General features: G+C 49.6%; 11 protein-coding genes across 11 annotated transcripts; 5 read left to right on the forward strand and 6 right to left on the reverse strand.

Annotated features, from left to right (window-relative positions):
- Window positions 1–624: 624 nt before the first annotated feature.
- N7506_008611 (putative UBX domain protein) lies at window positions 625–2,201 on the reverse strand (the record flags this gene model as incomplete). Its single annotated transcript, XM_056957904.1, has 2 exons — window positions 625–1,999; window positions 2,065–2,201. 2 exons carry the CDS (start codon window positions 2,199–2,201, stop codon window positions 625–627), a joined length of 1,512 nt encoding a protein of 503 aa, XP_056807294.1.
- A 320-nt stretch (window positions 2,202–2,521) lies between these two features.
- Window positions 2,522–3,334, forward strand: pup3 (proteasome core particle subunit beta 3; the record flags this gene model as incomplete). The annotated part of the gene is made up of 4 exons (XM_056957905.1): window positions 2,522–2,524; window positions 2,602–2,620; window positions 2,678–3,132; window positions 3,191–3,334. The coding sequence occupies 4 exons, from the start codon at window positions 2,522–2,524 to the stop codon at window positions 3,332–3,334; spliced, it is 621 nt and encodes a 206-aa protein (XP_056807295.1).
- A 227-nt stretch (window positions 3,335–3,561) lies between these two features.
- Window positions 3,562–4,999, reverse strand: N7506_008613 (epoxide hydrolase; the record flags this gene model as incomplete). The annotated part of the gene is made up of 4 exons (XM_056957906.1): window positions 3,562–4,307; window positions 4,362–4,440; window positions 4,481–4,608; window positions 4,678–4,999. 4 exons carry the CDS (start codon window positions 4,997–4,999, stop codon window positions 3,562–3,564), a joined length of 1,275 nt encoding a protein of 424 aa, XP_056807296.1.
- A 1,442-nt stretch (window positions 5,000–6,441) lies between these two features.
- Window positions 6,442–9,300, forward strand: N7506_008614 (CheY-like superfamily; the record flags this gene model as incomplete). Its single annotated transcript, XM_056957907.1, has 1 exon — window positions 6,442–9,300. The coding sequence occupies one exon, from the start codon at window positions 6,442–6,444 to the stop codon at window positions 9,298–9,300; it is 2,859 nt and encodes a 952-aa protein (XP_056807297.1).
- A 464-nt stretch (window positions 9,301–9,764) lies between these two features.
- N7506_008615 (endo-beta-1,2-glucanase) lies at window positions 9,765–11,728 on the reverse strand (the record flags this gene model as incomplete). The annotated part of the gene is made up of 8 exons (XM_056957908.1): window positions 9,765–9,875; window positions 9,938–10,110; window positions 10,163–10,434; window positions 10,493–10,562; window positions 10,613–10,880; window positions 10,943–11,066; window positions 11,119–11,369; window positions 11,432–11,728. The coding sequence occupies 8 exons, from the start codon at window positions 11,726–11,728 to the stop codon at window positions 9,765–9,767; spliced, it is 1,566 nt and encodes a 521-aa protein (XP_056807298.1).
- Window positions 11,729–12,403: 675 nt separating this feature from the next.
- N7506_008616 (transcription factor domain-containing protein) lies at window positions 12,404–14,427 on the reverse strand (the record flags this gene model as incomplete). The annotated part of the gene is made up of 3 exons (XM_056957909.1): window positions 12,404–12,565; window positions 12,623–14,153; window positions 14,417–14,427. The coding sequence occupies 3 exons, from the start codon at window positions 14,425–14,427 to the stop codon at window positions 12,404–12,406; spliced, it is 1,704 nt and encodes a 567-aa protein (XP_056807299.1).
- Window positions 14,428–15,283: 856 nt separating this feature from the next.
- N7506_008617 (aldo/keto reductase) lies at window positions 15,284–16,410 on the forward strand (the record flags this gene model as incomplete). The annotated part of the gene is made up of 4 exons (XM_056957910.1): window positions 15,284–15,432; window positions 15,502–15,766; window positions 15,822–16,149; window positions 16,214–16,410. The coding sequence occupies 4 exons, from the start codon at window positions 15,284–15,286 to the stop codon at window positions 16,408–16,410; spliced, it is 939 nt and encodes a 312-aa protein (XP_056807300.1).
- A 264-nt stretch (window positions 16,411–16,674) lies between these two features.
- N7506_008618 (glycoside hydrolase family 1 protein) lies at window positions 16,675–18,330 on the reverse strand (the record flags this gene model as incomplete). The annotated part of the gene is made up of 4 exons (XM_056957911.1): window positions 16,675–16,853; window positions 16,905–17,398; window positions 17,451–17,737; window positions 17,800–18,330. 4 exons carry the CDS (start codon window positions 18,328–18,330, stop codon window positions 16,675–16,677), a joined length of 1,491 nt encoding a protein of 496 aa, XP_056807301.1.
- A 431-nt stretch (window positions 18,331–18,761) lies between these two features.
- On the forward strand, window positions 18,762–20,359 carry N7506_008619 (putative MFS hexose transporter; the record flags this gene model as incomplete). Its single annotated transcript, XM_056957912.1, has 2 exons — window positions 18,762–18,914; window positions 18,968–20,359. 2 exons carry the CDS (start codon window positions 18,762–18,764, stop codon window positions 20,357–20,359), a joined length of 1,545 nt encoding a protein of 514 aa, XP_056807302.1.
- Window positions 20,360–21,077: 718 nt separating this feature from the next.
- Window positions 21,078–21,915, reverse strand: N7506_008620 (p24 family protein; the record flags this gene model as incomplete). Its single annotated transcript, XM_056957913.1, has 3 exons — window positions 21,078–21,227; window positions 21,313–21,692; window positions 21,756–21,915. 3 exons carry the CDS (start codon window positions 21,913–21,915, stop codon window positions 21,078–21,080), a joined length of 690 nt encoding a protein of 229 aa, XP_056807303.1.
- Window positions 21,916–22,196: 281 nt separating this feature from the next.
- Window positions 22,197–24,037, forward strand: N7506_008621 (SANT/Myb-like DNA-binding domain-containing protein; the record flags this gene model as incomplete). The annotated part of the gene is made up of 3 exons (XM_056957914.1): window positions 22,197–22,293; window positions 22,346–22,463; window positions 22,522–24,037. 3 exons carry the CDS (start codon window positions 22,197–22,199, stop codon window positions 24,035–24,037), a joined length of 1,731 nt encoding a protein of 576 aa, XP_056807304.1.
- Window positions 24,038–24,069: the final 32 nt, after the last annotated feature.

Genomic DNA, 24,069 nt, shown 5'->3' on the forward strand with positions numbered 1-24,069 from the left:
CCATGGATGCCCAGGGCTGCCAGAGCATACCACTTTCGAGGATCGGTTTGTAGCAAACACAGAATTCTTTATCAACCTAGACCGAACATGGGCTCTGTATGGGTTGGATCTCGGGACATAACATTACCCACCTCGACGAGGCACGGAAAAATGTTGCTTCCAAGTTTTGGGGTCTACGCCACTTTGTTGTGAGGCGACTGGAGTTCTCAGTAGCTTTGAAATCCGTGACAACATTGGAATGCACCCAAGTAATGATACTCTAAGGTAATATAAGGTAATACTAGACAGAAGCTTGGATGTTCTGAAATATAGTTATCCTCCAGGGCTTTGAACTTGGAAGCTTTGAACGTTCCTGCGTATCTTTACTTTGACCAACTTTGACCATACTTCCAAGATTGGCCCAACAGCCCAGAAAACAGGCATACTCTTCCTGAGGCTAAACTAGCATGTCTTGACTGCGCAATTATGAGAAACGGAGGAAGGCTGAACCTTGGAACCTGCGTTTGATTTCTATTTGCTCATTCAAAATATTCGTTAAGATAGATGCCACTCGTAGTGTAATCATGATCATCAATGAGACAGGTCATCCCTTCATTTCAACCAAATGCCTTCATGGCTTGGGGTTCATTTCTTGCCTAGCTTCAGCCATTTAGGCATGGCACCAGGCTTTCGTGTGCCGCCAGGCTTTGCATCACCTTGAGCGCTACTTGGACCAGGCTGCGCTGGAACAGTCTCCTCTTCCTTGGGCTCAGGAGGCTGCTCCACCTTGAGCTGCTGAGCCTGGCTGCGAAGCTCTGGGCGGAGTGTCTCCGAGCGACGTTGGTGCACAAAGGCAGCGGCATTGTCGGCCCAGGAAAAGTTGATCAGTACCCTGCCAGTCAATCTGATATCTTTGATCAGAAGCTTCTTATCTGACGAGGGAATGGCACTTGTGTGCTGGGAGCGAGATGCAGTGTGAACAGTCAGATGGAATTCTTCGTTCGCAAATGACGGCGCAAGACAGCTGCGGACAAATTCATACAAAGAATGTCCAGTGTCCGAAGCCCCGAACTTAGCTACCACTTGGCTCTGATCTGGGAAACGGACTTTGACATCAACCTCGCGGATTGCTGCTTGCTTTGCCTCTTCTGCCTTAGCCTTGGCAGCCATCTCCGCATGAGTGGGCAGGCGCTGGTTGCGAGAGGATTCATTGAGCAGGCGCTGATGCAGTTGTGCGTGCTCGATGGAGGGCACATAATCATTCTCATTATAAGATAATTGCGCCGAAGAAGGTGTGCTTTCCGAGGGAGGTGAGTAGACGGTGATGTTTCGAGCAGCGCCGATTTCTGAAGTGGCCGGCTCAAGGGTATTTTCTGGGAGAGGTGCCGATGACTCCGAAGAGGTGGCAGGCACACTGGGGAGCTCAGATTGAGATGTATCAGATGGCTTCTCAACAGCCTCTTCGCCTTTAACCCCAGCGGATTCAGTGGGGAGCGCGACGCTTGTATCTTGCTTCGGAAGGGCTTCGTCATCAGTCTTGAAGAACTCGCCAATCTGAACCATTGCTTCCTCAATGGGTTGCTCAGTCCGTCGGAAGCTGAGTCGCATGAGCACATTCCCACTATTATATCCTAGCTGTGCCAGTGTTTTCTGTAAGTCTGTGAAGCTTGACACTTCACGCTCCAGAATTTGGAGCACAGGGATCTCATAGTACAAACGTCCAGCACCACCCTCTGCACCATCGGTAGAGGGCACAGCACGCGAGGTCAGGTTCCGCGTTTGGTTGCTCCCTGCTACGCCGGCCTCGAACTTGCGCAGAACGAGCCAGAGCGTTGTTGTGCTTGGGAATTTATCAAGTATGCGGCCATTTGGGGCACCTCGAGTCTCGGACTCGGGAAGCTGTAATCCGACAGTGACAACAGACGGGGAACGAGATGCCTGTACAAGCTCAAGCTTTGCACCAGAGCTGAGACCGGATAGACGGAACGATAGAGAAAGGTCAAGCTGCTTGCGATTGTGTCTGTCAGGCGGGCGGACTTGATTAGCAATGTCATCATTTTACAGCTCCTAGAGGGAGTGACTTACTTTAACCCATACTGGCTGGAGTTGTATCCAAGCTTTGAGCAAGCCTCATGTAAGATATCGGTCAAGTGTTTGCCGGGCGTGGTCTTGATGGTTGCCCGCCTGGCCGTCGCGTCGATCACCACGACATGGGCACTCATTGTCGCTTTTCACCAGAACAAATAAACCAAATAAGATAGTTCTAGTCTTTTTGCCAGAGACTGCTGACACAAACGAAACAGTAGTGGCAGGAATGCGGGGGGAAGGAGGAAGAAAGTAATCGGTCGCATCAGAAAGACCCAGGCAGCGGTGCGGGCGTCATCTGAGCTACTCGCGTACCTCAGAGCTTCCCCGTCATCAACTCACCTTCATCACCTCCCCCCGATTCAACCCCCTCGCAACTCCATTTTCTCCTCTTTTCATTAGTCGGTTAGCTCTGAAGACTCTGTGCCATATTGATTAGCCTTGAAGTCTCGCAATAATGGTATGGAAAAAGCGCCCTTTCACCCCGATCCGTCCACCACTGGACCTCCCAAGGCTGACCGACTTCTCTCATCATAGTCCAACCCCTTCGACATCAGTACGCCGGAAACTTGCCCTTGACAATTACACACTACAAATACTGACCTTTACACAGATGGCGGTGCTTGTGTCGCCATGGTGGGCAAGGACTGCGTCGCCATTGCCTGCGACCTTCGTCTGGGCATGCAAGCCTTGACCATCTCTAACAACTTCCCCAAGATCTTCAACTATGCACCATCCACCTATCTCGGCCTGACCGGTCTGGCCACCGATGTGAACACCATCTCCGATCTCTTCCGCTACAAGGTCAACATGTACCGACTGCGCGAGGAGCGCGACATTGCACCGCAGACCCTTGCCAACCTAGTCAGCTCATCGCTTTACGAGAAGCGATTCGGTCCCTACTTCGTCAGCCCCGTGCTGGCGGGTATCAACCCAACAACGGGGAAGCCGTTCATCTGCGGCTTTGACAGCATTGGCTGTATCGATTTCGCCAAGGACTTCATTGTCAGCGGAACGGCAAGCGACCAGCTCTTCGGTACCTGCGAGGGTCTGTGGGAGCCTGATCTGGTATGTATAAGCACAATTACACAGGGTTTGCTCGGTTCTAACAAGTTTCTCGCTACAGGCCCCCGAGGACCTCTTCGAGACCATCTCACAAGCGCTGCTCAGTGCCGTCGACCGAGACGCTCTTTCCGGTTGGGGCGCCCAAGTTTATATCATAGAGAAGGATAAGGTCACCCAGCGTCTATTGAAGGGACGACAGGATTAGATCTGGGAAGTGGTTGTTTTGGGCTTTCCGTTGGTTTGGCGAATCCCGGCGTCTACGGTCTTCACTGGATAATGCTTGCCGTGTACGGTCGATCAATGTCGGGATAGCACAATATCAATGTGAGGGCAAATCGATACCTGAGCCCAAGGGCGGATGAATGTGTTCTTGGACTCCATGTTTCTTACTCCTATCACGATAATAAAAGGCCCAGTTGTCACGTCACGGCATCAATATCCATCTTTGCCAGCTACAACCCCGTATGCTGGTCCTTCTTTGCCTAGGAATTTCTTGACATCAGCAGCTAGCAACCCAGGTACCTCCCACGCTGCAAAATGCCCACCACTATCGTATTCGCTCTCTTGCACAACATTCCCGATGGATCCATACCACGCCATAGGAAACATGATGAGCTCCCTTCGAAACTGTGCCACAGCAAAGTGCACATTCTGGGGAGCTCGAACGCCGAGGACCTGCTCAAGCGACATGTATTTCAAGTTCATCTCCTGCGGATCCTCAGACTCATCCACTTTTCCTTTCGGTGCCGAAGCCTCAAAGTAGATTCTTGTCGAAGCCATCGGTCCTGCTGTTGAGAAGTAATACACACTGACCCAGGTTAATATCTCTTCGTCTGTCCATTGATAGTCATCAGACCAAGAATGCATCTTGTCGTAGATCCATGCTAGAAGTCCGACGGGGCTATCATGAAGCCCGTACCCCAGAGTCTGGGGCCGGGTCGCTTGCTGCTTCATGTATGCGTTGGCACCGGTGAAATATCCCACTGTTTGGGCGATGAGACTCCTGTCTTTTGCAGAGAAAGGCACTGAAACCAGGGATTTCAAAAACTGATACGGACTTCGCCATGGATAGGGTGGTATCACGGGGATGAAGTTCAGGTGGATGGCTTGGACGTGCTGAGGGTAGAACTGGGATATGGTACGCGATATCATGCTTCCCCAGTCACCTCCTTGGACCACTTCGAGGAGTTAGATGGATTCCTCTCATTCGGCCAGAAAATGAAACAACTTACCGTATTCGCTGTATCCGAGCGCCATCATGACTTTGTGGACAGTTTCGGCATACTGAGCCAGCCCAAATCCTCTCTTATTCTGATTAGTATGAGTTGAAAGAATAGATATTTGGGAGTACCTTTTTGACACCTTGCGAGAATCCGAAATTGGGCAAGGAGGGCGCCACCATATCGAATACAGGGCCATCTCCATCGTTTTGAGTGAGCAACGGAATCAGCTTTGTTGCTTCCATGAAACTACCAGGCCCTGTCGAAAGAAGTCAGTACAGCCACTTCCGACAAAAGGAAATTGCATCTGGTTGGATTCGATCCATACACCCATGAATAAACAGCAGTGGGATGGCATTGGGATTTCCACTCTTGTGGTGCAGCGCATGTATATCCAGATCACCGAAACCATCCACCGCAACACGAACGTTGATTTGTTGAAGGGTCTCGTTCAGCTTCGACTCCTGTGCCCTCCAGTCAAACTGATGGCGCCATATTGAAACCAGGCGTTTGATCTCATCAAGAGGCACACCCATGTCCCACCCCGAATCATCAAGTTCATCGGGGAAAGTGGTATGTTCCAGTTTTTGGCGAAGTCGCTGGAGCTTCTCGTCTGAGACGGCAATCTTGTATGGACTTATGGAGCTCATTGCGTTGAAGAGCTTGAATCAGAATTGCATGGCTGGTTGTTGTGATATAGTTGCAGTTTATACTGCCCTAGGCTGCGCTCGGACCTTAACATGCAGTGATCGGCCATCACATCTACCTCGGTTCCACAGCGCTTACACTGTACGTTGTACGGAGTACAGATTGAGGATGTTAGCACACCAGTAAGGCCAAAATAAAGTTAAAACTATAAACTTATAGTGCGTCTTCCTGGGTTCCTGGGGTGACCCCGGGAATACACGATTTGATCTCCAGGGCTGTGGGGAACTACACTTGTATGGAAGTGTACTGTATAGACCTACGAGGCCACTTCTTAGCCATGGAGGTTTCAGAAAGAATCTACTTCCACAGGTTTCATAATACCCGTGGACCCAGATGAGCCTCCGAGTCGGTCATCCAGAGCAAGAGTGGATCATGGTCTGGAAGTCCCCAAGGGAACTTGGGAGACTTGAATGTTCTCCATAAGATAGCGTCAACCCTTCCAGCCGGACCAACTTGTGAACCAGGAACAAGAAATCGACCCCTCAAATGTGAATGCAGACCAGGGCCTCACAGGATTCCGGTTCGCTACATCTTCCAAGCTTGTCTCCGAGGCCTCAGCCAATCGCTCGAACGCACTGTTAATTGGACCATCTACTTGCGTCCTAAATGCGTCATCCTTGACCTCACTTCAGGAAGTCAAACACCTCGAACAAAAAGTGTTTGCTGATGGGCCCCGTGTTGCAGCTATACATGAACATGAAATGTAGCCGATATATTGAAGTTCGGTCAAATATTGGCTACGTACTCCGTACTCCGTATGAGGTGAGCGGGACTAGGGACTAGGGCTACGGATGAGAGGGAGTACCGAGTACCTGACCGACAAACGACAATAGGCGGTAAAGCCAGGTACCGGGTACCTGGTGGTTCTTCTTCTGGTCTAGATCCGCCGATCCTGCGCGTACCCTCCGTGCGCCTACGCATGGATCGAAGGGGTAAAAAAAAATATGTAAAAAACGAGCACACAGAGTAAGAGATGCAGGTAAATAAAAAGCAATACTCAAATCGACCGAAGCTCAAACCCGGGCTGTAGCAAGTAGAAGTGTAGGCGGGCTCGACAGGGAGGAGATGCTCCTGTTTCAGTCCCGTGTCTAGACCGCCCGGCCCCAATCGAAGGGAAAATCCCCTCTCCCCTCCTTCTGGGCTTCATTGGCCCTGGCTTTCTTTGGCTTCTTTGGCTTCTTTCATTGTTTCTCTGGGATCATCTCGGTAGAGCTATGGTTGTTCTTGCATAGGACATATCTCACATCACATATATATCATCTCCAAACTATTATTACCTCACACCTTCACACCTCCAGACTTCCAGACTTCCAAACCTCCAAATACTCAGATACTCAAACCACTTCAACCCTCAAATACAACACCCTCACTTGCCACATGGACTATGCCCGACACGCCCGAGCCGGATGCCTCCAATCCTGTGCAACCCTGTCCCACCATGCCATTTCCCTCCTGCAAATCCGAGTGTATCACCGGTGACGGACTGAATGTTCGTGACGATGACGTGAAACGAGACTCGGAGACATGGAACGACGGGGCTCAGACCACTGCCATTGAACATTTGGTTGCACTCAAACACGGGCTACGCATATCCGATACCGAGCTGTTCTGGAAACGGCTGATGGAGGATTTGACGTCGATAACAAAAGCCCAATATGGATTTGTCGCTCGCAGAGTCACCGGGAGTGACCCTTTACCAGAACTAGGCGGGCGGCGCCCGACGCTTTTTGGCTCAGCTTTCTACTACAACGATGGCTATCAGAATGTTGGATTGCAGCGAAACAGGTATTTCGCGGGCGGGAATCCCTTGTTGCACATGGACCACGAGCGCCCGTGTCTGATTCCCGAGAATCTCAGCTCACTGGTATCTTTCGGCGATGATCAACTGCCATTCGGTGCCGACGGTTATCTAGCGATTCCTCTTTTCTCGGCTGGCAAGTGCCTGGCGCACCTTGGATTGATGTGGTCGAAGGATGGCCTGCGGCAACGAAATCTGTCCTGGTCTTTTGTGGAAATGATTCTTCATTCCCTTGAGGATCTAATTGTTCAACGCCTCCAGACAGCAGATATGGACATGGAAAATCTGATCTCACCTACCACTGATACCCCGAATATCCACGACCCCCACGCCGCCGCCCTCCACGAACCCTCCGATTTTACTGCACAACCCCTCAAGCCCTATGCACGAAGTTTGTCACATGAGCTGAGAACCCCAATGCAGGGCGTTGTGGGTATGCTCGATGTCATGCATGCTACGGTACGCGAGGCGATGGAGAGCAAGACACCTGTCAAATCGGGTGGGATTTTCCAAGCCCTCAAGGAAGGGATTGAGATGGTCCAAGACAGTGCAAGACGTGCCGTGGAAGCGGCCGACAATGTCGTGCACGCATATGACCTTAACATGCAGGTTCCCAAAACACCGCTTCGAGAGGAAACTGAAATCTTGGGCCAACCTGCCATCCCTCCCGACATCCCCGAAACCCATGTTCCCGAAACCCACACCCCCGAAACGCGCCCAAGCATATTCATTGAAGGAAACAACATTGCCGTCAATCCTTATAAACGCCGGCGAAGCTTACCATTGGAAACGAACCCGCGGCCTGTACGCAAACAAAGACTACGTGCAGCTTCATCGCGACAAGAGCTTTCGCCCCGCAGCGAAGAGGTCAAGAACGCCGTGCATGAAAGTGATCAGATTGTTCATGCTATTCCTGCTCGCCAGATTGAGGCCGTTATGGCCAACATGGTCGATCCCCGCCCTTCACTCGCAGTACGACGATCTGCACCCCACTTGCTCCTGGAGGGTATCAACGTCAACCTACGAGGATCTGCTCTGCGATTTACCAAGTTGAGAGATCTTCTCCGTTTGGTCATCAACGAGTCTCTCCATGTTGGTGGTCGTCCCGATTCTGCTGTAAGTAGGGCAACTGAGTGCGGCGAGAGAATTGAGATCCGGTCGCGATCTTCGAATGGCGAGTTGCGCACCAAGACTGTAGACTGGTCCGTGGACCCAGCTTTACCTGATACTCTTCTTGCCGATGATCGCGATTTGGCTAAATTGATTTCGTGTGTCTTTCTCAACGCCATCAAATTCACCAACAACGGCATGATCACTGTTTGGGCAACTATCGATTCGAAGAAAAATGATGTTTTAATTCTTGTGCGAGATACCGGCCCAGGAATCCCAGCCGCGTTCCTGCCAAACCTCTTCAAACCGTTCGCACGCGAGGATGCCTCGACCACGCGAAGCAAAGACGGTCTTGGTCTAGGTCTTCTGGTGGCAAAGGGACTTTCGCGAAAAATGGGCGGAGACTTGACCTGTGTCCGTTCATCTACCTCGGGCCCTGAGCGAGGTACCGAATTTCGAATTCGAATTCCCGTCAACCAACGCGAGGCTGAAACCCGCCCCGCAACCCCTGGCGAGATCAACTATGACCAAGCACGGAATAGTAGTGCTAGTAGCAACCTCTCCGACCCTCCCCTCAACAAATCTCCTTTCATTCTTCCCCAAAATGCCCAGCTTCAGCAGCCTACTCCCAGCTCCAGCGAAGACATGTCTCAAAGTCCAACACCTCTACGATCACTACCGCAAACCCGCATTCATCGATCAAATATCTCCGGCGAGGCGTATGACAAAAAGCTTGGGGAGAAGTACCCACTGCGATTTCTTGTCGCCGAAGACAATAGAATCAATCGTCGTGTGTTGGTGAACATGTTGCGCAAGCTTGGTTACCGTGATGTGCTCGAAGCGGCAGACGGCAGAGAGGCCGTCCAGATTGTCGAGGGCATTTTGAACGCGTCAAAGAGCTCCAATATGGATGTGGACTCAGACTCTGATCCCTCAAACCTAATGGAAGGCGTCATCAATGACTCGTCACCACCGTCGAAGATGAAATCAATAGATGTTGTTTTGATGGACCTCTGGATGCCTGAAATGGATGGCTATGAAGCCACCTCGCGCATTCTCCAGATGGTTGACAACCACCGTGATGATATCGCTGCCTTCGAACAACAAACTCGCAACAGCCCCGATTCCATGGAAATGGACCCAATCCCCAACACTTTCTGCGCACCACCACCACCACCTACTGTACTTGCAGTCAGCGCAGATGTCACCGATGAGGCACTGAATCGTGCTTCCCGGGTAGGGATCAAAGGCTACATGACAAAGCCCTACAAACTCTCTGACCTTGAACGATTGATTCTTGAATTTTGTGGCGGCACTAGCCATAGGCCCACTTGATTCGGTGTACTTGCTGGCACACTGTCAGGAAATGGCGTTTGCGTTTTCTTTTTGGATTCCACACCAAGACCATCATATACCCGTTGGCGTGGATCTCTTACTCGTACAAAGTTCTTTCAGCCGTTTTGCACATTGGCCCCCGGGGCCCTACAGATGGAACATGCAATCGCTCATTGCTTTTGCTCATCTGCATCCATTCTTGGTTTTCACTTCATCCCCTTTGCCATGCATTGTGTTTGGCATTTTACCCTACTATGTTTATTATCCACCTCTTGGATATAATGATTGATGATGGATCGCTATCTATAGCGATCCCCCCCTTACTGCATAAAGCCATGTGAATATGGAACGATCATGTAGTTAACAATAAACTGCACCTAATCTGCATTTTGGTACCTACTAATCAATTGAACCAGTAGCGTCTGACCAGGACGGATCATTCTTTTCGTTCAACCTAAAACATCCTAGTTGCACGAGGTGAAATCCACTAGCCCGGCATCAGGCACGGTGTCTTGCGGAAGACAAAGATCGACATCTTCCCCACGGAGATGCGTGAAGACTCGCGTGTACTCAGCCTACAGTTCAAACGTTAGCGAGACCATCTCTTCCAGCGCAAATACAAGGAGATGGAGCTTACCTCAATAGTATCCACGAACTCAGCATAGATGCCATCCGCCCTCATCTTCTGACGAACAATATCAGAAACACCACCCAGGATCGCAACCACGGTGGTGACTTTGCTGTCCCATGTGACAAGCGCTGAAACACCAGTCCCATCAACACGCGTAGATTCGGTACTGCCATAAATACCTGAAGCACAAATTAGTTCCAAAACATGGTTATATAGAGGATTGGAACTGACTCTGCATCTTTTTGGCAATGGCCATATTCCTCCACCAAGCTAGTCCAACAGCCTTGTCCAAGAGCACTGTTGGAAAGACACTATACGGCGTGATGACGTCCAGCTCTTGTACGGTCTGGTTTGAAATGGAGGGGATGCCGGCGTTGGAGACATAGCCTGTTACTTCGCCGGTTGAAGGGTCGGTAATGTTGTTGATTGAGGCGAACATGCCGGGCACTTTTGTGGCGACCGAGTTACAAGTTCGAACTCGTTCGGCGTTCTTGAATAACCGACTAGTAGGAGATTAGCATGGAGCCAAAAGCAGTATTTGTAGTTTCAGTGATAACTTACCTGACAATGTCGATGTCGTAGTAGGGCATTTGCAAAGCTTTCCAGGTCTCGTGGCTTGAGAACCAGTATCCTGATTGATGTGAGTTATTTTTCGTAAAGAATTTGCTTATCATCACTCACCCTTTTGCACTGTGATAGGTCCATATTCACCCAGTTGATAATCCACGCTCACTAACTGGGGTCTTTTCACTTCCCACAAAGCCTTCTTGTCTGCATCTGTCAAATTGCCGAAGAATTGAAGCCAGAATGTGAAGATCTCGCCCTCGAAAGGGTCATCTAGCAAGATATTATTCTCGCATTGATATGACTGATCTTGATGATTGACTGGGAGAGACTGATCTGCCATGGCCACGACAGCACACACTTTACCGTTTCCAAAATAGAAAATCTGTCAAGTGAACATCTTGTCAGTCACACTGAATAGAAGAAGATAGAAGAAACGGGTCATACCTCAGCAGCAGTTGTCTTGGTATAATCCAACCAGCTTTGCCATTCCCGGGCAAGATCAAGATATGATTTGTTGCCTGTGTTCTCAAGAGCTTGAATGAATCCATATACAGCCCAAATAAGCTCTCTAGAGGGGAAGGGGTCAGCCAAACATCCCATATTCAAAGGGAAACACGCACCCATTATCAAGACCGGGCACACGATCAGTCCAGTCCGGTGTTGGGGTCAGATCTTGACCATCGGCCAGAATCCAAGGCAAGAAACCACCAAAGCCAGGGTAAGTCTCATTAAACCTGAGATAGGTCTGCAACTTTGTCTGCATGATAGAGGCAACCATTCCTGGAGCTGCTTCTGGGCTTCCCGGGGAAAGATACCGTGCAGCCTCTGGGGACCCAGCAATGGCATGAGTATAGAGCATAATTTGAAGGGACTGTAAACTCGGTCAGCCGATTTGAAGAATGATGAAAATCTTGGAGGAGGTGCGCAATTGACCTCTTTACTAGCGGCACTGGTTGAGTGCTTCACCGTTGCTTCGCCATTCACCCAGTCAATGTTTGTTCCATCATAGGTGATACCATTGTTGCTGTTGCATGAGATGTTGTTCTGATGGAACTTGCCCTCCCAGTACAATAGGTCGTTCACAAACGCAGTGGGGTCACGGAGGATCTCGTTTTGAGAATGTTGATGCGCGAAGCGGCATGAAGATTCTTTAGTGTTCCCGGACGAAGGCAGAGCTTTAACCAAGGAGCTCAAAGTCAAAATCTTGGTGAGAATCCTATTGGAGCGCATATTGAAGACTTGAGTCTGTAGGATGAGGATGAGGATAAAGCCCTGGAGCTAAGATGGGAAACCGTAGGTACATCTTCTATATAAGTACTCGAATCCATAAGTACTCGAATCCATAAGTACTCGAATCCTATCTACACTATCACTTGGCAAATGTGGAATTCTCCGAAGTTCGATCTTCACAAAAACGCCAAACATCCGGGGATCCCACACTCCAGTAAGGGTTCCCCGCAAACCCATTAGCAAATGGCAATGAGGCCGGTTCGAGCCGTTGGACCATCATGTGTTGACTGGCAGCCACTGAAAGCAGACTGGAAGCAAGTTCCAATGACTGCCAGGCCCACTCGGATGTGCGGCAGGCTCGAAATTGATCCGGGGCTTGACTGGCAGGATGATCACCGGTATGGCCTGAGACGGGGAATCGGGGAAATGCGGTAAATTTATCTCTTGGGCCCTTTCACGCCTTTACCAGCCACGCTCTACTGCCCTGGAAAACTTCATACCGAGTACACTCGACGGGGGAGCTTCGGCCGCCTTTGTACTGATATTGGTATTTCCATATTAAAAAAAAGGGAACCTTCGAACTCTGCTCCTAGTACGTATATTCCACTAGACATATGGGTTTTCTGGGAACACAGAGCCGAATAGTCTCCTCATGAAACAACGTCTTTTTTATTCTCACAGAAGGCGCCGCAATGTATCTGATGCTTTTGAATCAAGCCGCGTCAGTATATCAAGGAGAACCGACAGATCGTTGCGCGCCCGGGCTGATAAAGGAGATGCCTCATGTTGATCAATGATCTCAAGGAGACAAGCCCCAATGAGTCGGATCTTCTCCACCTGTCAAAAATCAGCGGTAGGCTCCTAAAGCTCAACCCGTTAAGCATCCTGACTTACACATGGTTCGCCGTTCACCTGCAAAGCCCAGAAAGGTGCATCGCGGATAACCCTCAAAAGATCGCGTGCAATATCAGTTTTCTTGAGCAGCAGAATTTCGTTTTTCACTTGCGCGGGATGATAGTACCCGATGTCTTCAAATTTCTGTGTGATAACCATTTTCAGGCAATGCAACGAGACAAAGACATTTGTTGCTTGGATGGTACGCAGCCTGGTCAGTCTAGATAGCCCTTGGTTGTCTGCATTGGATTCTGTCATGAGCTGATCATATTGCAGATAGCGAGGTAGGTCATCCAGAGATGTCGCAAAAAGTACATAGAGATGGTCGAGTCGATGGATTTCTTCAGGCGTGGGAGGCTGACGCGGCGAAGGATGTCCGTTCTGATTATTGGTACCCAGTAGTCGCATCTCCAGAATCAGATCCGAAGCACTTTGCCAAAGACGTATATTTGCGTTGAAGCCTGCAATAAAGCTTCTGCGAGTGTTTTCATCGTCTGTGACTGTATTGCCTGGCGTCAAGACCGCCTCATCTTCGACACCGGTGGGATAGCCAATGGTGATGCCTGAGTCGAACGAGTATTTGTGGATGGTGATTGGTCGATTATTAAGGATGGCTGCAGACTTATCGCCAATATAGGCAATCCAGAACGCTCGTCGGCGAAACTCTGCTTCCAGCGCGGTGAGCCCTTGCAGAGATTCCTCTTCATGCATTTGCATAACTTGCGCCAGCCGCGTTGCCTCTCCAAAGATGTGCCACGAGAGCCTTGGCTTGCCGGCTGCGTGCATGCAGTTGGAATGAAAATACCGGATGGCAACTGAATTAGCGTTTGGATACTCAAGATCGGCCTCCAGGTACGTGTTGAGGCAGTTCCTAGAGGCTTGAAGAAAAGGGTCTGCAACCCTCTCGCCTTCTGGGAAGATATCCTTCGGAAGAAGAAAAGCCGCCTCCGCGCATACTGCTGTTACTAGAGTGAAGGTAAAGTCCGGCCATATGTCTGGGTACTTGAGACTTCTTAGTCCGTAGATGAGGCCGTCGGAGCTCGAGATCCTCCCTTGGGTCGCGAAGAATGCCAGTCCATCTCGAAGACTGGGCTCATGAACCAGAGGAGTTAAGGGGTATAGATATTCGAAGAATAGTTCGAAACATCGATTGACAGTCTGCTCTAAACTTGTAGAGGGGGCCTGTATGGAAAGATCCTGTTCTAGGTCATGCCATCTTTGCAAAGCTGAGGTCACTCTGCTGGAAGCCGGATTTGAGACGGACGACTGAGTTGTATGCACGGTTGCAGGGGATAAATTTGGATCGAGCACCGAAAGTGTCGAATCCCATGTATCCAGTGGGACCGTGTCTGAGACTGAAGAAAATGGATGGTGTGCTACCGAGCCGTGCTCCGACGCCCGCACGGATGATTCCGGGGGGCTTTGTAGCACATTGGGGTAGACCACAGCAAGCGACCTCTGCCGCTTAGTCTTGGGACCGCGCCTCGCAATTGGCAGATCAAACGTGCAAGTCAAGCGAGCAAGAAGACAGCTACTGCATGTTGATGATTGATCGGAGCAGTCGCACTAGGGTGGTGCTGATTAGTCCGACCCAACATATCTAGAGCTCGCAGGACAATACCTTTGCTTTTCTCCGACGGCAGCGGTCGCATGCCCGAGTCGATGAGCGCGCGCCTGAAGGACTAGGAGAGGTTGTCATCAGGGAAGCATGGGGAAATTGTCCGAACGGCGGGGATGGCTTCGGTCAAATAGTTTCATTTCCCCGACCCCACTATGCTCGATACACTTACTTACCCGCTAGGCATAACTGCCGAGGTGACACTTTCGGTTGACTCTGTAGCATGACCTGTTGAGAAACCAGTCCGTCAAACCAAACGCAAAACATCTCGATTATTTCCAAGGTTCTCGAATTCCCTTTCTCTCATACATAACAAGTGTTCTGGGTGTCGGACCCTCGTGAGCATCCGAGATTTTTATAAAGAATCACGATATTCAATTTTCATCAAGCATAAACATTTGTTATATTTTCCACGTATCGGTCACTTGACTTATACATACTAAGGATATTGTGAGAAACACCAAGTCTAGTGAGCCCTAAGTTGAAAATTAAGTCTAGATCATGGACCTCCCAAGGTCTTTCAAGACACAATCCAAGCTCGCAGGCACGATCGACTTGAGGACCACGAAAAATTTTCATAATTCAAGATTTGTCTCCCTTCATGAATTCCATACCTTTATAGATCGATAGTTCCATGGCTCCCCCCTTCTTCCCGAGGCTCTCTCACGATTTCTCCTATACATCCGAACACTTCCAAGGTTCGATGTGTCCCTCTTACAAGACATAGGTAGATTCGGCCACATTCAATGGTACGTACGTCTTCGGGCTTGGTATGCGCCATGCAAAAAAACAATCATCAAGATCGAGGGTGGATATTTTCCAAGGGTGTGATTGGATTTGGATACAGGTATAGATCATACCATAATAGTGACGTAATTTGTTTGCGTGCAAAAGTATTGCTATATCTGAGATATCAAGACAAAGAACTTTCCAAGGTTGTATTACATCCATATGATATCACCACAGTCAATCTTGAAACCATATGCTTGGGTTTAAAAAGACAGGATTTTCACACCACTCATGAGGAATATCAGTCAGTAACAATGGCATTCGAACAGAAATCTTTCAAACTCAACACAGGTGCCCATATTCCAGCGATTGGACTGGGTACCTGGCAAGATGAAGATGCACAAGAGCAAGCAGTTCTAACCGCGCTTCATGCCGGATATCGTCACATTGACACAGCGCGATGGTGAGGCGCATTCTTCCTTTCGAAAGGGGATTTCCCACTCATAGGGAGCTTGCTAACATTCTTTATCAGCTATGGCACCGAGAAAGCTGTGGGAACTGCCATCAAAAAGAGTGGTATTCCTCGTGACCAGATCTTTGTCACAAGCAAACTGTGGAACAACAGGCACCATCCCGACGATGTCGCCCTCGCTTTGCAGGAATCGCTTGACGATCTTGGTCTGGATTATCTTGACCTTTTCTTGATGCATTGGCCAGTCGCGTTCAAGCGGGGAGATGACCCTTTCCCCAAGGATAGAGATGGAAAGCTCATCACAGAGAACATTGACTATATCGATGTACGAAGTGAATTTTCGAGCCGATAGATACAATGCAATGCTAACTATTTGACAGACATACAAAGCCATGGAAGATACTATTCCATCTGGAAAAACTCGAGCGATCGGCGTATCCAACTTCTCGCGCAAGGAGATAGAGCGCCTGCTCGCAAACAGTCGCACTGTTCCAGCAGTCCATCAACTCGAAATTCATCCCTGGCTTCAACAACGGAAGTTCGCCGAATTCCTCAAAGAGAAAGGAATTCATGTGACCCAATACTCGCCCCTGGGTAATCAAAATGCACTCTACGGCGGCCGTGACGACGTTGGCAGGGTTGTGGAAGCCGACACTTTGAAGAAGATTGGCCAAAAGCACGGTAGAAGTGGAGCTCAAATCGCACTTGGTATGTCAAACCTTCTCACTCATGAACTGATTTATTAGACCTTAGTTCTGACCAATTCTCGCAGGCTGGGGTATCTCGCAGGGCCACTCAGTGATTCCAAAATCAAAGACACAGGCTCGAATCCACGAAAACCTGCGTGCAGTTGTTGAGCTTAGCCCGGAGGATATTAGTGAGATCAACGCAATTGACAGGAAGATGCGCTTCAATGACTCCAGCCAAGATTTCGGCTATGAGCTCTTCGCGGATTTGGATGGGAAATAAAAGTGCTCAGTGACATGACACTAGGAATAGAGAATACCTATATGTGTACTTGATTTTGAGTTGAATCCAGTCCTTGATATGTATACTCGGAACTAAATTACCAAGATTGCGCGTCATTATTACACAACCTGTGCAGCCCTAACTTCCAAGGTTATACTAAGTGTCGTGGAGGCTGGGTACCTCAAAACGCTGTGATCATCCATGGATATTTCAAGATTGTATCAAGCGTATCGACCCAAGCCAACCTAACGCTAATATACCATCTTAAATATGTGACCTGGGTTCATCCAAACGTATCTCACTGGTGTCACGTCTGAGGACATCGTCAATGCGCTGATCAAACATGCTTTTCAAAAGCAGAGCAGATCGCTTGGGAGTTCGTTCCAGGGTGTCGTAGTTTGTATAAGTAACGCCAAACCGAACTCCATATCCATCAGACCATTCTGGAAAAATTAGCTTTGGTAGATCTTTTACACAAGATCAAAAAATCATACCGAGATTGTCCATCAGAGACCATGCAAAATACCCTCTGATGTCAGAGCCGTCAGAGCAAGATTTCCCAACCGCGTCGAGATGATCCGCGAAGTATTGAGCCCTGTAGTCGTCCTTGATGGCTTCTTCACACGTCATATTCTCTTCACCAGGACATGGACATCCATTTTCAGTGACATAGATGGGCTTCCCATACTTTTGATATACCCGAGTCAAATGCTTCCGGAAAAGATTAGGAGTTGACCGTAACCAAGACACGCCGCTTTTCTCTCCAATCGATATGCCTTCCTTGTTTTCTTGTAGTTCCTCGACATTACCTAGGAAGTCAGTGTCAAGCGGAGATTCCTCACGGTGCCGGGCGTATTGAGAAGTGTAATAGTTCATCCCGTAGAAGTCCACATCCGCCTCCCTGAGTAAAGCGAACTCCGACTCCGTGAAACCAGGTAGCCGATCTCCCAACTGCTTTCTCATGCATTCTGGATAGTCCTTTGCGAGACTTGAAAGCAAAGTCAATAAACGCGGAATGTGAAACTGGCATTAAAACATACCAAACAGGATTTGCAAACCATCCGATATGGAACTCCATTCGACGCTCGGCAGCATCATGGTCACGTTGTTCGTTGCTATCCCAAGGCTCGTAGTAATCACCGTTCAGAGAAATACCGATTTTTCCTTTTTGAGAGTCGCGGAAATCACGATTATACAGTGCAGTTGCACGAGCGTGACTCATGATCAAGGATTTTCCAACAGTCCAAGGCTCTGTAGACGTATCTCCCTCTGTGGACATGGGATTTGTGCTACTTCGGCCAGGTGCATTCCATCCATTGCCATAGCCCTGAATAAGTTAGCCAAGAAACAGAAAGAACAGAGGAATATCAAAGCACAAGGATCACGTACGAAAATTGAGACAATCCACGGCTCGTTGAGTGTGATCCAATTCTTGACTCGATCTCCAAAGCGCTCGTAGCAGACCTTTGCGTATCGCTCGAAGTCAAGTTGTGATTCTTCAACATTCAGCCAACCTCCGTATCGATCATGGATGCCTTGAGGAAGATCCCAGTGGTACAGAGTGATCCAAGGTGTGATGCCACGCGCAAGCAAAGAGTCGATAAGCTTGTTGTAAAATGCAATGCCTGGCTCATTGACCGGATCATATCTTCCCCCAAGAGGTATGATGCGAGACCATGAGATTGAGAATCTATAGGCCTTTGCTCCATATTTGACCAGGCTTTCGATGTCTTCCTCGTAGCGGTGATAGTGGTCACAAGCAATATCTCCATCTGCTCCCTTGGTTCTTGTTGGTTGAAGATGACAAAAAGTATCCCAAATTGATTTGCCGCGCCCTTCCTCATTCACAGCGCCCTCAATCTGATATGCCGCCGTTGCAAAGCCCCATTCGAAACCGGAAGGGAGTGAGACTGGCGACATGATGAGTATACACTGATGTGACTGTAGGGTACTTCAGATCTCTGCCAATCGAAGGGACGCCGGATCCAAAGTTATATTTCATAACTTCCGGTAAATTGTGGCGTTAGTGCCGCCGGCGATTCACTTCTCCTTCGGGGAAATTTGTATTTTGCCGGTGATAATTCCCCGACTTCCAAGAAATTTGTGTCTTTTCTGCAAACCTGCGCTTTCCCCACGGGGAGTTTCTCCGCAGAGTTGGGAGCTTAATTGTTTTCTTCCCACACGTGTGCGTCTGTGCTTGGTATCATCTCCCGAGCTGCCGGCATACGATGTTATATCCTGGCATTTCTATAAGAGGCACAGGACAGCCATCGAAATGACACATTGTCTCTCGTTCGTCAAATTCAACTTTGGATTCGATTTTCTTCCAGTTGGAGCTGTTATTCCCAACCATGGCTCCTGCTGCTGCTCACGCCGCCGAGGGCATCGTGTCCTCCATTGATGTTGATTCCATGCCACCGTTTTGGCGACGAAAGAATGGAATTCTCTTATATTTCCTTCTCACTTCGTCGCTTTTGGCTAGTGCAGCTCTCGGAATCGATGGAGTGTGTTGATCCCTCTGACTCCGTGGAATTCATTTGCTAACCACCTCACGCAGTCGATGACGAACGGTATGCAGGCCTTGGACTCTTGGCAGGAACGCTTTGGACATCCTGAAGGCGCTACATTGGGCTTCTTTGGTGCTTCCAATGCAATCGGAGGCGTCATTCCTTTCATATTTTTGAGTTGGATCGGTGATAAATTTGGTCGTCGACTGCCTACTGCCCTGGGCTCGGTGATTATTATCACCGGTGTTATCATTGAGTTCTTTGCCACTTCTTTGAACATGTATATCGGCGGGAAGATTATCCTGGGAGCAGGATCCTCACTGATCCAGATGGGTGCGCCGGTCTTGATTACAGAACTATCCCATCCGAAAGAGCGTGTGCAAGTCACCACCTTTTACAACACTTCCATCCCCCTGGGATATGTCATTGGAGCCTGGGCCACTTTCGGTTGCTACAGAATCCCTAGCCAATGGTCATGGCGACTGCCCACCTTGGTTCAAATCATCCCATCGGCTTATCAATTCTGTTTGATTTGGTTTTGTCCCGAGTCCCCCCGTTGGTTGATCGCCAAAGGGCGCCATGAAGAAGCCAGACAAATTTTGATCAAATACCATGGTGAATGTGATCCAAACTCGGAATTGGTTCAAGTCGAGTGCGCAGAAATCCAACAGGCCATCGAGAAGGAAGCAGAGAACAACTTGACCTGGAAGGACTTTGTGTCTTCTCGAGCCAACCTCAAGCGTCTGTTTCTATGTTTTGCCACGGCCGTTTTCAGTCAAAGCTCTGGCAACCTTCTGGTCTCGAATTATCTCACGCAGATTCTCAAGGACACGGGCTTGAAGACCCAGTACGAGATCACCCTTGTGAACGGTATGGTCACCCTCTGGCAGTACCTTGTCGCTATTGCCGTCGCATTGGTTATTGACAAATTCCGTCGTCGTTTCTTCTTCCTCACAGGATCTGGTGGCGTTGTTGTTGTCTTTGTTGTATGGACCATCGCGGCTCAACAGTATCTGGAGCACGACTCACTGGCTGCTGGTCGGGTTGTGATAGCTTGCATTTTTATCTTCCAAGCATTTTACACTTTCGCTTGGACCAACTTGATCGTCACCTATACCTTGGAGATCGTGACACTTCAGATGCGTGCCAAGGCATGGGCGTTCGTTCTTCTGACTATTCAGGTGGCGTCTGTCTTCGGAAGCTATGTGAACCCCATCGGGCTGAAGGCTCTTGGATGGAAGTTCTACATTTACTACTGTGTCTGGGTGCTCATTGTGTACCTCGTGGTATACTTCTTCTTTGTGGAGACAGCTGGCCCTACTCTCGAAGAGTTGACTTATATCTTCGAAGGAGAGGACACCAAACAGAAATTGGGCGATGAGATCGTCGAGAAAAAGCAGCAGATTCAGCATGAGGAACACATGGGAAGTAAAATAGCATGAGTGGCCAATGTCCCGATGTTCAAGCTGGCACTATCTATAAATCCTGGAAAGTCCCTGTGAAATACATTGCCCACTGTATCTTGAGATCTAGATATACTAGAGAACATCCATGGATCATGTAAATTAACGAGAATTATGAAAATGAAAGATCATACATACTCCAAGCTCTAGGGAGCACCACGACACTGGAATCAGGCGTAGACAGACATCGAAATGTCAGTAAGCTACAACCGAAGTCATGCAAACTGCACCTTTTGATGCCGTTCATCCAGGCCTTGAGAATATTAAAGCCCAAAAAGACTACAGCGACGCCCGGGGGTCTGCACTACAAAGAAGAATGACTCGTTGTCGTGATCTCGGCATTCTCCGTGAGAACCCCATGCAGACAGAGTACAATGCTTGTTGAAAACAGACAACCTACGAGGAGGGCCAAAGTGGAAGAAAAAGCTATCATTACATCCATTATCAAGATCGACATCTGACTTTGCTCCAAATGCTTCGCAGACATTTTTGGGAAGACAATTGTTGGTTGCACCATATGGAAAAACCTCAAGATCACCAGCCTGCGTTTTCATGTCCTCTGTGCACCAAGAAAGAATACACAATAACTCCATGCAATACTGATGATCACTCTCCACATCGACTAGTGTGTGACCGTGGCCATAATGAAGGATTGGGGGCGAGTCTAGGCAGTCATAAATAGAAAAGACTACACATCTTAAGTCAGCTTCTGCTTAATGAAGAATGACCTCAGATGCGAGAGCTGCCAGGCGCAAGCAGCAGACAAAACAGCGATTTGGATCAGAGTCCAGCGCACAACACGGGAGTTGGTGGTTTCGGATTGGTCACGGAATTCAGATTCGCGCTCCTATTCAACCAGTGTTAGCAAGTGTGTCACCAAGACCCTCATGTCTCTCCACCCAAAGGCCGGATTGAAGATTGGTAGCTCTTACCCGCTGGTACACCTGTTCACGGCGGATGTCCTGCAGCCTGCTGTTCAAGTCCTTCACACGCTGAACGATATCCTTCATCTTGTCCTTGTCCTCGGTTTCGATCTTGCTGGTCTCGCCAATGGCAATGTCGACGGTGAGCTTGACAGCGCCCAGGGAGTTGCTCAGCCAGCCGGAGGTGGCGTCCGTCTCGGGTGTGAAGCAAATCCTGTGTTGACCGGCGTCGGCAGCAGAGAAATGGAAGCGACCGGAGTGGCTGTCACGCTTAGAAACAACGCGGTGGTCATTGTCGAAGGTCTCCTCAACGGTGATGAGCACCTTCATGTTATGGTCGATGGCGTAGGCTCCGGATTGGGCATTGATGACCTCGCTCTCGAAACGACCTGTTGGTAGAAAATAAATAATAAGCATTATGCACTGTTAATCAAGCTGGCCTCGCTTCATACCGGCCACCAGAGTATCCTTCGGCAGGTCCTCGAAGAAGCACTTCGTTTGCCGACCCTCCATATAGAAATAGAGGGCATTGGTGGGGACGAGGAGAGAGAAGAAAGAGAGCAGAGCCAAGGCTGAGCTCAGCCATGACAACGAATTCCCAGAGAAAGCCATAATTGTGATATCAACAATCGGAGAGTCAATCAGTCAACGTACTACTCCGCGAAGGTGTCAACATCCAGGGACCGCATCTCACCGCCTGCCGTCTGCGGAATGCTCCCTTTCGAACGCGAAACCTCTGTCGACGGTGACCTTCAATTTCAACCTCGTCATTTTTGTTTCATCGGAAAAACACCCAGTTTCTATTTGCTACATCTCTTGCCCGCCTATTGCACCACTCAAAACGACAGTCTTTATCCGTTGCGCCCGATCCGATCCCCTTACAATCCGCCATCATGGCCTCGGCCGGCGATGTTCGCGATATGCTGGATTTGCCTGCCGAAGGGCAACCCAGGCCCCACAAGAAGCAGAAAGTGGTTGAGAAGCGACCAGGTAGGTGTTGCGCGATTTGAAGACTGGATCAGATGACTGACAGCCGCGAAAGAGGGTATCACCCGTGAATTGTACGCGCTGCTGGGCGAAAGAGCGCCGCCAATCGCGATCAATGAGAATAAGTACAAGGGTCGTCCAAAATGGATGAACAAGTTACGCGTTCGACCTTGGTATGTTTCCGCATCTGGGTACTCGAGAATTGAGATGGATGCTAACTTTCAGATTCAGGAGCATGGCGCCCTTCACAAACAGCGCACGTTCCGATGGCCTGGTCCTGAACCACTGGCAAAGAAAACACGAATCTGCACGACCGCCTGTGGCTGCCCCAGCACTGGAGGAATCACATATGGACGTTGACCAACCCAAGGAAGAAGGAAAGGATGAGGCACCTAAACCTACAGAGCAGGATTACGCCTTTGCCAAGTACAATGTCAAGCCTCGTCTTCCTCGCCGATACACAGACGAAGAGTATGCTCGAAATTTGAAAAACGATGATTGGTCGCGTGAGGAGACAGACTATCTGGTGGATCTGGCGAATGAGTACGATATTCGCTGGGTGGTTATCGCAGATCGCTACGACTATCAACCGAAATTGGAGACTGAGTCGGAGGGAAATGAGGCGCTTGTTCCAGCCAAACATCACCGGACCATGGAACAAATGAAGGCGCGCTATTACTACGTCGCGGCAACAATGCTTTCAATAGAGCATCCGCCCTCAGAAATGTCCGAGGCTGAATTCGAGTTGCACGAGAAGATGCTCAAGTTTGACCCCAATCGCGAACGTGACCGCAAAGATCTGGCCGCTTTACAAATCAATCGCACAGCAGACGAGGTTCGGGAGGAAGCAATGTTGTTGGAGGAGTTGAAGCGCATCACAAGCAACGAGCAGAACTTCATCACCGAGCGCCGCGAACTATACTCTCGCCTCGAAGTTCCTATCAGCGTCGGCAACACCACAATGTACCAGTCCAGCGCGGGTCTATCTCAGCTCCTGCAAACCCTCCTCCAAGCTGACAAGAGCAAGAAGCGTCGCTCCATTCTCGGCGATGGAGCCGTTCCCAGCCCTGCTGGCCAGACACCAAACGCAACAGGAGGTGCCGGCCGCGCCGAGACACCTGTCACCCAGGCAGCAAACAACAAGAAGGGATCCACCGCTTCGAAAGAAACCCACCAAGCCGTTCGCACCCTCACAGCAGCCGAAGAAGCCAAGTATGGCGTCACGCATCACGAACGAGTCTCGGCAGGCGTGCAATTCCGCAGCGATCGCGCCCAACGTCTCACGCAGGCCAAGTCAAACGTTCAAACACAAAAATTGGCCAGTGCTCTTGCCGAGCTTGAGATTCCAGTGCGTCTCTTCATGCCCACCGAGCGCGTGTGCAAGGATTTCGAGAAACTCATCCAAGCTGTCAACATGCTCCTTGACGCAAGAAAGGTCTCGGAGAAGGTCGAGAGCGAAATCCGTGTCCTCGAGGCTGCCAAATTCGAGCGTGAGCGGAAGGCAAGGGAGGCTGCTGGACTCCCTGCTTTGCCTCGTCCCGAGGTGAAAACCGAGACTGAAGATGGCGAAGGCATTGCAGCTTCCCATGCCAGCGGTGACTCCGCAGCGCCTACTGGTTCCGCGCAACCTGAACAGAGTCAGCAGAATGTCGCGCCCGAAGCGAGTAATGGAGGTGAGGGTAACCACAAGCGGTCTGCTAGTGTACTCAGTACCACGAGCGAGAGTAACAAGCGGCAGCGGAGGTAAATTCTCTGAAAAGATTACGCTGATTGTGCATG

Source organism: Penicillium brevicompactum (genome assembly GCF_028827555.1).
Source record: "Penicillium brevicompactum strain IBT 35665 chromosome Unknown utg000006l_segment0_segment0, whole genome shotgun sequence".
In the NCBI taxonomy this organism is placed as follows: domain Eukaryota; kingdom Fungi; phylum Ascomycota; class Eurotiomycetes; order Eurotiales; family Aspergillaceae; genus Penicillium; species Penicillium brevicompactum.